The sequence below is a fragment of the Cryptosporidium ryanae genome, assembly GCF_009792415.1.
Source record: "Cryptosporidium ryanae isolate 45019 chromosome Unknown contig_33, whole genome shotgun sequence".
Taxonomy (NCBI): domain Eukaryota; phylum Apicomplexa; class Conoidasida; order Eucoccidiorida; family Cryptosporidiidae; genus Cryptosporidium; species Cryptosporidium ryanae.
The window spans coordinates 88604-103067 of NW_027125532.1; the positions used below are offsets into that span (position 1 = coordinate 88604).

General features: G+C 28.6%; 5 protein-coding genes across 5 annotated transcripts; 1 reads left to right on the plus strand and 4 right to left on the minus strand.

Annotated features, from left to right (window-relative positions):
* Positions 1–35: 35 nt before the first annotated feature.
* On the minus strand, positions 36–694 carry FG386_002143 (EF hand family protein; the record flags this gene model as incomplete). The annotated part of the gene is made up of 4 exons (XM_067341491.1): positions 36–63; positions 124–212; positions 291–472; positions 529–694. 4 exons carry the CDS (start codon positions 692–694, stop codon positions 36–38), a joined length of 465 nt encoding a protein of 154 aa, XP_067197577.1.
* A 515-nt stretch (positions 695–1209) lies between these two features.
* On the minus strand, positions 1210–6549 carry FG386_002144 (VPS13 like protein involved in vacuolar protein trafficking; the record flags this gene model as incomplete). Its single annotated transcript, XM_067341492.1, has 1 exon — positions 1210–6549. The coding sequence occupies one exon, from the start codon at positions 6547–6549 to the stop codon at positions 1210–1212; it is 5340 nt and encodes a 1779-aa protein (XP_067197578.1).
* Positions 6550–7439: 890 nt separating this feature from the next.
* FG386_002145 (uncharacterized protein) lies at positions 7440–9524 on the minus strand (the record flags this gene model as incomplete). Its single annotated transcript, XM_067341493.1, has 1 exon — positions 7440–9524. One exon carries the CDS (start codon positions 9522–9524, stop codon positions 7440–7442), a length of 2085 nt encoding a protein of 694 aa, XP_067197579.1.
* Positions 9525–9991: 467 nt separating this feature from the next.
* Positions 9992–10984, plus strand: FG386_002146 (uncharacterized protein; the record flags this gene model as incomplete). Its single annotated transcript, XM_067341494.1, has 1 exon — positions 9992–10984. The coding sequence occupies one exon, from the start codon at positions 9992–9994 to the stop codon at positions 10982–10984; it is 993 nt and encodes a 330-aa protein (XP_067197580.1).
* An 85-nt stretch (positions 10985–11069) lies between these two features.
* FG386_002147 (uncharacterized protein) lies at positions 11070–14198 on the minus strand (the record flags this gene model as incomplete). The annotated part of the gene is made up of 1 exon (XM_067341495.1): positions 11070–14198. One exon carries the CDS (start codon positions 14196–14198, stop codon positions 11070–11072), a length of 3129 nt encoding a protein of 1042 aa, XP_067197581.1.
* Positions 14199–14464: the final 266 nt, after the last annotated feature.

Sequence of the window (14464 nt, forward strand, 5' to 3'; positions counted from 1 at the left end):
TTTATAGCATCACAATAATCATATCATTTTGGTCTCTAACTCATATTTTTTAGTTGATATTCCCTGAAAAACTATTTAATTGTTAATTTAAGCAATAAATAGACATATTAAAATGTGACTTACATTTTCATAAACTCTTTTTCTGTTAAAAATGTCATCCTAGATGCATCCGGAATATCTGATATACTCAACAATTCTTGAAAACCCTCCTCCTATAAATAAAGAATACATTTTCAGTGAATTAATGTTATCTATAACCAAAAGCGTTTATTCTTTCAATATGAACTTACAGTTAATTTCTCACCAACATTACATAATATATGCTTTAAATCACTAACTAATACCTGTCCGTTTCCAAATCTGTCTAGTACGTTAAACGCTGTCCTTAGCTCCTCTTTGTCTGGCTTTAACATAACTTTGTGTGAAATTAAATCTAAATAAGTTTGAAAATCAACTTCCTTAGATCCAATGTCTAAATTTCATTACATTTTAAAAATCTATAAACTATTTATTATTTTATAAACTTACTGTGGCATATTTTCTCAACTTCATCAAGTGACCAAATCTGGCCAGTTGCTCTTAATAACACTAAGAGACACTCTTTTGAGACTAAACCATCGCCATTTCTGTCTTGCCAGTCAAAACACTCCTTTAATTCTAATGCCTGTTGATCAAACACATATTCAATAATCATTTATTGGAATTGATTTATAAAAGGAAAAACAAAGTTATGATACTCAGCAGTATTCTCAAAACAAATAAAACTGGGGAATTTAACGCAATATTTTATTTGTTTTTTAAATTATTCATTTAACTCGATCACATATTCATTCCCCTCAAGCTATTTATTTAAAAATGAAAGATAAACTTACAAATTCAGGAGTTATATTTCTTGGTAGTTTTATTTTCTTCTTTATTACTGTTGACATTATTTGATAAATCTATTTATGTTTATACATCTAACTTTGATCTAACTGATTCACAGCTTAAAAGGCTTCAGAAATATTTGTTTCAACCACATTCAATTTTAGGAAGGCGGGAACATGTTGTGATAACATAAATGCACGCATGCATGCAGTACTAACCTAAAGTTAGAGACATTTAACAAGAAAAATTTAAAGTCAAATAATTGTATAAAACAAAACATAGAAATAAAAAAGAAAAATCTATATTTGTAGTTTAATTTTGAAGTTTTTATAGTTTTAACTGCTAATTATTGAAATTTAAACCTGTTCTTAGCGAAACTGTAGGTTTCTTTTTTCGATTGCTTTGTTTCCCTAAAATGGTATAGCCATTAGCCTTAAATCCACTTTTTTCAACATTTTTATTGATATTATTTAAAGTTATGTTGTCAACATTAGCAGCAATATCGTTGATATTATTGGCATTCTTTCCAACCATTATATTTTTATTGTAGTCTATTCCATTACAAGATATCAATTTACTTGATTTTCTCACTTCACTGCTGTAAGTTTTATTGTCTAGCAAATAACCATCCATTACGTAGCTGCTGGGATTTTTTATACTTATATTATCATTACTGGTATTATTTACTATACAAACTGTTTCCTTATTTGTGTTACTGGCAGTTTTGTACTCAAAACTGGTATTTTTGGTCAGAGAATTGTCCTCCATAGATAATTTATTATTATTAACTTCGAAGGTATCATCTATTTCCTGAAAAGCTGTTGATTCATTATCTTCAATAAATGGTGCATTAACAATAGTTTTAATTTCATTACTACTTATATTATTATCTTCAGTATCTATAATAACGTTAATATTATCATTCTTGTTATTGTTGCTGTCAATACTTCCATCTCGTTTCTTAAGTTCAATACTGACACTATCTGAGGCATTTAAGTCTAAATTATCTGTAATAACTTCATTATTATAATTATTATTTATAGAAAGCGAAAACTCTTTCAAAAGTATATTATTTGTATCAGGCAATTTTTCACACTGTAATCTTAATATTTCATCAGTAAAACATGCCAATGAATGTTTTGAAATATAGTCAAATTTATCATCCTTGAATAAATTCATGATACCTATTAAATTTCTGTATCTATCAAATATCAAGTTCTTAAAACGCAAGTATATCTTTATAATACTAGTTATATTTTGTTGTGTATCAAATTTCATTTGAAATCCTCTAAAGTAAATTCTGTTCATGTTTCCTCTTAATTTATCTAATAATGTTCCAATTAATATAGTCTGCGATTCAATTAACAACTTTGAAGACGTAGATAAATCAAATGAAAGTAATCTTTTATCTATTTCCGTATCGCTATTATGTTCATTTCCAATATTATAATAGCCATTAAAATAATCAATAGACTCATTTAACATGTAAATCTCAACTGAGGGCAATCTAACAGATATTCTAACGTGTATTTTGTTTAATAAAGAATCGATCTTATTCCATTCTGCCCTGTTAAATTTATCAATTACATTTGATTTATTTAAGTATAAATTAAATGGATGACAAAGCAATAACTCAAAATTATTTTTTACCTTCGTATCTATATTTGTATTTAAATAAATATTATCACTTATAATGTAACGTATTTTATCTGATACAGGAAATGATCCAAAACCTTTATATTGACTCCATGTCGTTAATAAGTAAACCTGCAATAATTTCATTATTTCCGCTCTTATGTTGTCTAGTAATTGCTCATTTAATATAAGTATTAAAGACGTTAGATTGAAATCTAATTTTAAATAGAAAGGTATCTTAAATACAAAATTTGAATATGTTTCATTTGGTTTCGATATGCTGTTGTCACTTTTATCCTCTTTTGATTTATACTTTTCTTTTACAGCAGAGTTGTTCGGAGGAAGCAATACCAAACTGAAGTAATTCCACTTTTTCAAGTATTTATTCATATTGCTACTGTTATAGACATTCATTGAGTTATCAATGCTATTATTCTCAATAGTCCTTGATGTTATATTAGTTTCAAATCTAACGCTTTTCTCTGTATTCATTGATTTATCACTATTTAAGGCTAGATTAGCATCATCTATGTGATGAATTATTGTTGGTGAACTCTCACTCATTACTTCTATACTTTCCATATTAGTGCTGCTGTAATTACTGCTACTTGTGTTCCCTCTAACTGGTGTTTCAGATACTTTCTCGCCAATAACTTTGTTATTGTTATTTTCAATTCTCGGATCACAAATGGAAAAAATAACTATTTGATCATCTTTTATCATCTTTTTGCCAACTGTTTTATCTAATTTTATGCTTGAAATGAATTCACCAATTAAATTACTATCATTGTAGTTCCACACAACCACTTCTAATTTTTTAAAACAACAACTTATTCTTAAACTGGTGCATGTGTTCATATTAAAACCAAGATTTGAGATCACTAAACCAAATAATTTTCTTGGGATATATGATATTGTAGATGTGCATTCGTTGCTTTTGTTTACCAAATTAGTACATAATTTTAGATTCTTTTTATTGTCTTTGTTGCTTTTAACTAAATGACATATATTAATTTCAAATCTTGGAATGCAAACTCTGACTATTCTATTTGATAAAAGTTTTGGTAAACTAATTCCAGGTCCTGCTATATCACTTAGCCATTCAGGAATATTTTTATTTTCATTGTAAACATTTGGTAAATTCTTTTCGTATTTAAAGTTTAAATTATTACTGTTATTGCCACTATCTTTTTCTTTTTCCTCCTTCTTTTCATCCTCATTCAAATTCTCATCACTTACTACTTCATCATTATTGTATTTACTAATATTGATGGCATCAATATTAAAATTATTGGTAATACCGTTATTGGTGTCATAGCTGATATTAATATGATTAGAATTGTCCTTTTCCGGTAAATAAGTTTGCTGGTTTTTAGGTCTCGCCATAGTTACCATATTATTGCTATTATTTCCAAGAGAAATGTCAAAGTTATCAATCTGGCTGAGGATTCCATTGCTTTTATTACCGTCATGATATGAAATCAAATTTAATAAATTTAGAGAATCGCCCAACAGAGAAGCACTAAATAATTTATCCATTTGTTGAAAATTTAAATAGTAACTCAAAAATATTAATTTTTTTATTTCTATGGTCTCAGTGATTGAAAGTGGGAAAGCTTCCAAGTATTCATCATAAAATTTACCCCACAAATGCAATCTTAATCTAATTGAGTGCCAGTCTTTTTTGTTCATCTTACTTTTATTTTCATTAATACATGAACCAAAAAAGTCGGTTAATGTGTCATAACTCAAGTCTACATTATCCATTCTTGAAAATATTATATATGGATGATTTATTTCTATTTTTTCACTTAATAATTTAGCATTGATATTAATATCGCCATTAATTTTTTGATTAAAAACATTAGTGTTTATCGGAATGACATCCTTATTTTTCACGCTTAAGCTATTAATAATATACTTTTTTACATCTTCGTATGACTTTCTTAATTTATTTATTAAATCCCACATATTAGACTCAGGTTGACAATGCAATCCGTATGCCAATAGTGTTAAACAATCATTCGACTTTGATGTGTTCTTTTTCTTTGTATAGTTCACATTATTCTGAAGTAATTCAAATTCTAAATTGTATTCTCTTTCAGCTAATATGTGCCACTGAGTTATAGTCCAATACGTATGGTGTTGCAAAACACCTAGAATAAATTTAACATCATCGCTTTTTTTTGATATTTTTCTTAAGAAATCTACACTGTATTCCCAATATCTACTTAAATTCAACTTTTTACCACCAATTAAATGTGACATTTCTGATTCTATTTGAATTAGATTGCTTCCCCCAGAAACAATACCTATAGAACTGTTTTTATTAGAATTTAAATTCAAATTATGACTATTAATATTAATATCGTCAAATAATATGGATGAATCAGTAACACCTGTATTATTTGTTTTTATGTTTAGAGCACCATTCTTGCTTTTCATCCATGGTCTTTTCAATGTATTTAGACTACCTGAATCATTGTGTGCGTTTGTTCCAGTAATCATATATTCAAGCCATTTCCACTTTTTTATTATCTTTATATATTTTTTTCTCTCAATTCTATAGTCTATTTCGTCTTTTAAATTGCTTGTGTGTTTGCTATCCTTATTTAACATATTTTTGTAATATTTCAGACTAAATATCCACCATTCTCTGCATGCCTTTCTCACCTCAATTTTGTTATCACCACTTCCAGGTCTTTCTACTGGTCTAAACCTTCTTATCTGTGTCCAAAATTGAAATTGATTGTATAATGTGATTAATCTAACTAGTCCATGTACCATTTGTGGATATATATTTATCTCAAATCCACTGTGTACGTTTATATTTATCAAAGTTGCTATATTAGGTCCTATTGAAAAATCGCCTACATTTGTCCCGTCGGAATACTCTAAACACGTATTTTTATCTTCTAAATTACTTCTAAATGAAGATGACATAGGGCTTGATGGTAACAAAACACCTCCACCGTCAAATCCAGTATTCGTTGTCTTATCCTTTTCACAAGCACTTCTGTTATTCAAAAGTGGATTAACAAATCCAAATTGGGCAGACATACTCATATTTGAAATAATACGTGTATGGTATTTCAAATTAGAATCAACCAAATTTTGCATATCGTCTATTGTTATTGCTGAGAAAACCCCAAACTTATCGTTTGATAGCTCAGTCTGTTCTAATAATGATATCGGGATAAATGGAGCAGATTCATCATCCCAATATGCACATAAACCTTTTACTTTAACACCAAATATTCCTCTTGCGTCAAAATCGACGTTAGTTATTGCTAATGGATGACTCTGTATCTTAATTTCAGCTTCTGTTTCCTTAGATACAAATTTAACATTTTCATCTCTTTCAGTTGGCCATTCTATATCCCAACAACTTCTAGCTGGATTTATTGTTAGGGAATTTATGTGTATTCCTGCTGACATCGGGTGTGATGCATCTAACACATCATCTTCGTATCTTATATATATATTCCTTACACTTAATGATAAATCTGGAACATACCTAAATAGCCATCTCAACAATGAATTCAAGCCTTCTTTATTCGATGTCTTCACATTCGGAGAGATATCTACTGGCATTTCCTCTTTATTTGATCCAATATTATTGCAGGCACCATAATTGTTGTTCTTAATTGTTATTATACTCTTGAATAATTCCAGCAATCCAAATACATTGTCCATTGTATTTTTAATTACCTCCTCATACGATTTATTTGATATGTTTGGTCCTATTATCAATACCACTCCGTCAACCTCCATTACCAGTTTTGAATGTGCCAATAGTACCTGAATATTTGCTCTTCTTATATGTCCATATTTTAACCTAAACGGAATATCCAAAGAATACCATTCATTTGAAAGTGCTTTTGTGTTGAACATCACATCTTTTAAATTGACTTGATCTAAAAAACCACTCAGCCATATGCTTTCAGGCAAATTAATAAAATAATCGAGTAAATTTTCATTTATTCTCCTTAGTACACTCTCCACCAACATTTGAGTTGAACCGACTACTAATTCTCTCAAAGACATTGTTTATTCCACATATCAAGTCTTATTTATATTTTAAAGCGTATCTTGTAAATTTATGTTTATATTAATTAAACTATAATGAAAAAATTATTAAATTAAACCTGACTAATTAATTCGTATAATCGTTGTTATTGTCACTATCAGTTATTAAATACAATAACATACGTACAAATAAAATCATTTAAAGCCCATTTATATTACTCGTATTTTATCCTTATTTATCTACATAACTCGCCACAAACATACATCAATATATATACACATAATATCACATATAAACATGCATATGTATGCTCTTTCTCTGTTTTTTTTTGCTAGCCTTTCTATAACTTCTTAAGAAAAATTAAAACTAATATTTGTGTGGTTTTGGCGCCATTACTTTTACATTTTATATGAATTTGTAACCAGTCGAGGGGAAAAAGAAGATGAGAATTAAAAGGTGAATTAATTAAGGCTCATATCGTTTTCAAATAAATAAATATAAAAGATATAGAAGGTGACATTAAAATACCTAGTTTCACTGTTTTCAAATAACTTTATGTTTTAAAGACTCCTTTTAAAAATTCTACTTTGCGCACTAATTCCACATGCAAATATATCTTCAAAAAAATGGTTTTCACAATGTGTTCCTTCTTTTTTAAATATTAATGTGATTGAAATTGGATTTTTTGTAGTAATGTTAGTAGTGATAGCTTGTGTTATCACTACAATAATATAAATATTCTGCAATTTGTGTATTATAAAAATGGCGTTGCTATATCTAGTTGCTATTTTTTAATTTGTATGTGTGCATCAATTAATAGGCGTATGCCGGTATTAAAGATGTATTTTTATATTAATAAATAAATATATACTGATCAGAACAATAATTTGCCTCAGATTATGTTGTTTTAAATAACAACAGGCCACATTGACACATTTATATTATCTATATAGTGATTGGTGTTATTATTAAATAAATAGTAGTTGTCATTTATGTCACGTTCATCAAAATTTCTGTTATTATTCTCAAATTGTGTTTTTGGATGTAACTGCGTAAAAAGCTTTGGTATCTTAAACGGTCTAAAGATAACAATAACAGAAACAATAATGACAAAATCAAGAAATTGATCTAAAAAGCTGTAAATCCAATCATCATACCCATTAGATTGTAAATTAAATACCCTCCAAAAGAATAGGAGCGTTGGTTTGATAATAAAAAGCGTAAAGATCCATTTAAATATTGAATAAGATTGCCATTTTTTGTACAATATTCCAAGTCTAGGTGATATTGAATTGTCAGATATTGTGTTCTGAATTAATGTTGAATTTATATTTGTGGAGACTATTATACATAAAGATACAATTGCGTTAAATATATACCTCGCTATTTGAAATATCCCGAATAATACTTCAAAAAGTCCAATATAAAATAAAATGACGAACAAACCGAATATAAGTCTTGTTTCAATAGCTAATAAATTGTCTCTTAATATTTTCCAGCCTAGCGATATTAATAACAAATAAATAATGAATATTGTTTCATGAATTCTTGAGATTGCCCTTGGAATAAACCAGTTAGTAAACTTTATTTGACCATATTGAATAAAAAGTTCCAGATTTTTGTTATCAAAGTACAGACATATTGGTTTTAGTATAAGTAATAGTAGCGAGATCAACTGCAAATTTGTTATCTTTAAATTTCCATCTTGATCATTTATAATCATAACAATGTAGACTACCGTAGTTAAAACATATAATGTGAACATAAATCTAACAATTTGCTTGTCCATCCTTCTTTCAAAGGGCAGATGATTTAGAGGCTCCGGATTATTTACTGTTATGTTTCCCCTTATTAACAACGGCACTCTGTCACCATTAACCACTAACAAGCTATATCTATCTAGATAGGGGACTTTATATTCAAATTGCAGTTTCCCATCTTGAACAGGTATTCTAATCATGCTCCTTATGTAGCTATTCACATTAAAATGAGCAGAATAGTTGTTGGATATTGATATCAAGGTCAAATCTTGCATTGTAGAATGATTTAGAGCTGCAAGCTGTTCACTGTTTAACAATAATAAGAAAACGTTTCTTACTGTTTTTCCAGGGGTGCTGCTTATTTCATTGTTACTCTTTGATTTAATATAAAAGTTTCTCTCAAGAAATATATTTTTATTATGTTTGTTATTGCTCGTCAAATAATTGTTCGCTTTTTTTGAGTAAGAAATTAAACTTACACGATTATTAGTACTTGTTTTTTCAAAATCATTAGAAAGATTCAAATCCGGAATAACCATATCACTTAAAGATTCAAAACATCTTTTTTCAATTGATTTTGTTACTATTTTCGGCATAAAATGATTTATTATACTTCTCCATTGAAGTAAACCATACCTTATAAATTTACTAAAAGTATTGTAGATCTTTAGTTCATTTAACTTTGTGCCATAATACAGAAATTCACTTGAGTTAATTAACTCAATATTTCCAACCAACTTTATTATTTCGTCAGCTCTGAATACCAGTATACACGACACTGGAAAATCTTCAAATCTAATTAGTGGAATTCCAGATAAAAATACACTATTTTTGTTGTTTTTAAAGTAAAAATTATCATTTTTGGTTTTTTTTCCACGCTTGATCCTCTCAAAATTGTATTCTATTTTATTCTTTGTGTCATTTTCTGAATTATTTATTTCTTTTGATATAAATACATTTTCATTATCAATGTAATCCCAGTAATCGAATTTCAAGTCTACTTTTATTGTTGACTCTGGTATCAGTCCGTACGAATATCTAGTTGGATCATTTATGTTTTGTGAAAGTATATTTGGGGATTTAATAAGCCAAATATATGCATTTGTCCCACTTAAAGTTTTAGAATCTATTTTTTCCACTAAACATAAAAGTTCGGAAATGCATAAACATGAAACTACGAGTATAAGCGTCAACAACTTCTTACATTCGCCATAAAACCTTGTGGTTCTCATCTGTCCTATTATTGTATACACCTGCTTTAAACTTAAAGTGGATTAAACTTGATTTGACGGCACAAAAACAGTGCTCACAAACAAATGTGGAATTGAAAACAGAATTCTTCTGTTTTATTTACTTCTCTTCATAAACTTGTACTTTACCAAAATCAAAATCACGATTTTAAATTCTTAATTTTCTGGTGACTGATTTCTTACAAGAACAAAAGTCGCACGTTTAGTCATTATTTTTGTTACGGAATTGCAACATAATCCGATCAAAAGTACTTATCTTTTTGCCTTATAATTCTATCTTTACAATTCAATTAATTACACATTCTTTTCATACCACTGCAGTTATGCACATAATTTTCGAGTATCAGAAATTACCACAAAAAAACATGGCGCCATTTCTGTATATCGGAAGAAATAATTCACCGAGATATCTTAATATAGGCATATGAATTTGAGGTTGTACAAGGGAAATGGGGACAGTGACAAAAGAGGAGTTATTAAACATGGAGGGTAAGAATGTGGAAAATATTACAAAAAATAAAAGTGCATTGTCTACCTTGAGGGACAAGTTATTGGATTTGAGAAATAGAACTCAAGAGGAAAAAGAAATTAGATTAAAGTTAATAGAAAGGGACTTCGAAACAATTAAAGTTCTGTTTGAAGAACATGTCAAACTTACATTTCTTAAGTTGAATATTTCTGTTGAATCTAAACATACAATTAAGAGCGAAAGTACAGAAAAAGTCTATAACAAAGGTGAAAATAGTTTAAATGTGGTATGTGGAGTAAGATCCTGTGGTGATATTGATAATGATGATTCAATTAGAACTAAAGTCGATTATTGCATAACAGAAAATAATTTTGTTTCAGAAAAGGTCTCTTGTAATCATGTTGGAAAGTTGGAAGCTAACACTCAGGTAACAAGTAATAACAATCAAGTGAATTTTAATGGTTTTGATTCATGTTTTAGAATTAACAATAATTTGAAAATAGAGAATAACTGTGCTTTTGAAAAACAGGAAGTCGGTAATAATGAAATCTTGGATGGAAATTGTGTTGTGTATAATTCAACAGTACGTGTAGCGAATGGCATAAACAATGTTACAGGTCCATACTGTAACAATATGGCATACAACTCCATAGGCTCTAGAATAATGCAAGCAAACAACCTAAATGTTCAAGAAACTCAACAGTTATTTATAGATTGTGCGAGAATACCCATTTTTAGCCATAACAGTCAAATCTCAAACATTAACGTAAATCAATACAATCATCCTCAAGGAAATGTGAATTTACAGTTAAACGATATAAACTCAACTAACTTTCAAATACAACAACCTCAATATTACAATCAAAATAATATATCACCACCAATATTAAATCAAAACAATTTCAACATGAATTACAATACGTATAGTCAAAACGACACTAACAACAATATAAACAAAGATTATAATCAATAAAATATTTAAAAAAAATTATAATTAAATTAGTGTTACTCCAACCTTAACAACTATTTAATGCTAAATAAGTTGTTATGCATTATAATTATAACAAATATTCTTCCATTTCATCGGCGTCTACGTAAGTTATGGTGTTTAATATACCATCTTTTTTTCTACCTCCAACTTTTTGTTTTTTAAATTTATTTAATCTTAAATCTGCGAGGCCACTGTCGACTTCAGAATATTCATATTCTGGAATATCTTCCATATTAACCTCGTTCAATATGTCTATATCATCTTCGTCGTCCATATAATCTTTTTCATCTACAAAATATTCATCATCCATAAAGTCACCGTCATCTCCATCTATGAGGTCTTCTTCGTCTTTATTAATGTTAGAAAAATCATCTATTAGAGAATCAATCATAACTTCACCGTTACCGACTTCTTTATATCTCCTACCTTTAATCATTTTTCCAGTGGTTTCATCATAGTCAATTTCGAAATTGTCTTCATAATTCTCACTATCTACCTTAGAAAGGCTAAGTTTATTGTATTTACTCACTGACTTAACAAACCCATCTTCAAAATACAATTTGTAAAAATTAAGGTATTCTGGAATGTATGAATTACTCCATTTGTTAAATGAATTTATCCTTGAGTTATTTGCAGTTAAATTCACAGTCTCCCTTCCAGTATTATTGTCAAAACATTTAAGAAGTATGAGGTTCAGATCTACTATGTTATAACTTAATATTTGCAAGAATAGTGGTGAGGAAGATAATTCAAATAACTTGTCTATTGTGTTATTTTTGTCACTACCGATATTAATCTCAAAACTTAGTTTAAACTTGTTGACAAATCCCCTAATACTATTCAGAAGATTGTTCTTATCTTCACTAGAAAGTGTACTTTCCTCCTTGTGTATTATTTTTTCATTACATAATATTAAACACTTGTAGGCTATTTCAACTAATAGTGGATGATAGAATGACCTTATCATTTCCAGTTCCCAAAAGTGTATATTCTCACTGTTTGAGTAATTAGGATCCCTTTTAAGTGGGTCATATTTCACATTTACGCTACTTTTTGTATTGCCGTTATAATTTGTATACGATTTTTTGCCATCTTTTTCTATATAAATGACCTTCTTGTCGTCTTTTTCGTCCTCAGAAATGTCTACGAAACGCTCATCCCCAAATTCTTCTGCAATATTTGAATCGTTTCTAATAATCAAGTCTTTTAAAGTGTTGGAGATAATTATGAGATTGCTTTCTGCTGCTTTTCCATCTTCACTTACATTTACGCCGTTGTTACTTATATCCAACATTTTTAAAGAGTCATCATTAATATAATTAATTAATTTCTTTCTTCCGGTTAGTTTTCTCTTCTTGCCACGCAATGCCTCCTTTTTGCTATTTTTCCTATTAATATCATCACCATTAGTAATTAGATTGATGACAATAATAAGAAAAGACAACAACATAGATACATCATAGTTATGTATAGAAATTTGAATTGCTCTCTTTAAAATTGAAATTACCGTCTTATAACTTATTTCATCGTCATTTATAATTTTCCATGTAAGATACACCAATAACTTCTTATTTTTCGAATTATATATTGGTCTGTAAAGTAACTGAGAATAAAACAATCTGTAGTACCTTTCGGACAATATATTAAGTATTTTTGAAATTCTATACAATACATTTAATATAACGATTCTGATTGACCCACACTCAATATTATGACAAAGAAAATACAACTTTGGTATATATTGCGTTTCGAAGTCTTCCAGCAACTTATTAGATGATTTATTATTTATTAGTTTTATTTGCGTTTCTGCATATGGAAGTGATCTGTTAATACAATTCAAGGTTACCCTTAAAAGTCTGTATAATGATTCATTAATGGTAATCATCTTTTCATTTTTCTTGGTCCTTGAATCAACTATAACCTTCAAGGATGATAAACATAAATTTAGAATTCTTATTGGCGGAGGCAACTTGGATATCATGAATGGCAGTGAATAAAAATTATAATTTCTATTAAGCTTTATTTCTGAAATAAAGAGCATTAAACGATAAACCTGACGGTAAACAACAGATGAATTATTCTTATCATTTTTATTGTTTTCTTTTGAACTTTTTCTATTCTTTTTCTTTACATTGCTTGAAACCAGTATATTATGAAATGATTCCAAATTTTTAGATAAGTGATCAGATAAAATATCTATAACAATGTAAAGTATATCATTCTTCTTTTTAATTATTTCCCCCAAAAGATATGTAGAATGAGACGCCACTTTATCTTCCCTATCGCCAAATTTATGAACTAAAGCATTAATCAAAGAATACCTTTGTTCAGTAATATTTAAACACAAGTGAAAAACTATTGTTATCATCTTTTTCTTTATTGTCCATAAAGTGTCATCCATCATTTTAATCAAAACGTTAGTAAGAACCAAATACCATTCCTTTAAGTAGTTCTCAAAGTATATCTGGAGTAATTCAAACATTGAAATGGTAATTGTATTCTCAGCATTTTCATTTTTACTATTAAAAAATAGGGGCTCCAACTTTTTATTGCTATATATAGTGAACAGCTCCTTGTCCCTCGGAAACACGCTGTTATTTAGCACTATGCTCAATATTACATCCATCATTTTTATGTAACTTGTTTTATTACTTGCATTTAATATCATATTTTTAAGTGTATCTAACTCTTTAATGTGCAACAACGGATTGTTTTGTATTAATATAGAACAAGACTCCACTTTGTCCTTAAGAGTACTTTTGTTGTCTAACGCCATGTTCCTCAACCACTCTGTTTCTTTGTCTGAAGTTAACTTTTTAAACGTTAACTCTCTTGTATAATTTATTATCTCTTTTCCAAGCTTAACTATGTCACTGTGAATATTCTCATTCAACGTTACGTAGTTAACACTCTTTGATGTCGAGGAATTTCTGACCTTTATCACCAATTTATTGAACTTGTTCATTTTTTCGCTCCCTTGTATCCAATTGCATTCATTGTATTCTTTTAGCCAAGCATTTTTAATAAGTTTCATTAATTCCTTCGCATTTCTTATATTTTCGTTCACAATCAACACCTTAAATTTATCGTTGTCTGTCATAGAAAACTTTTCATTATTCTCTTTGTTATTATAATTCCTCTTTCCTACACTTTTTGATGAGTTTAATTTGCCACTCTTTTTAGTCTCAAGTGACATGTTTTCATTATCCTAAGAATACAAATACTCTCTAGTAGCGATTATAACGCTTGTATTTCCAGATAGGTTACTTTTTAGTCTAAAAAAAATCAACAGTTTTTGACACTAAAATGTCAATTATTACTACCACCAGTACTTGCTTTTTATTTGCCATCCACTATACATATATTTATTATTATGAATATCAAATACCCTTTGTGGCGCCATCGTGTGGCGCCATCACAAAATATATTAATACTTGAAGTATTTGTGGTAGGAATAAATCA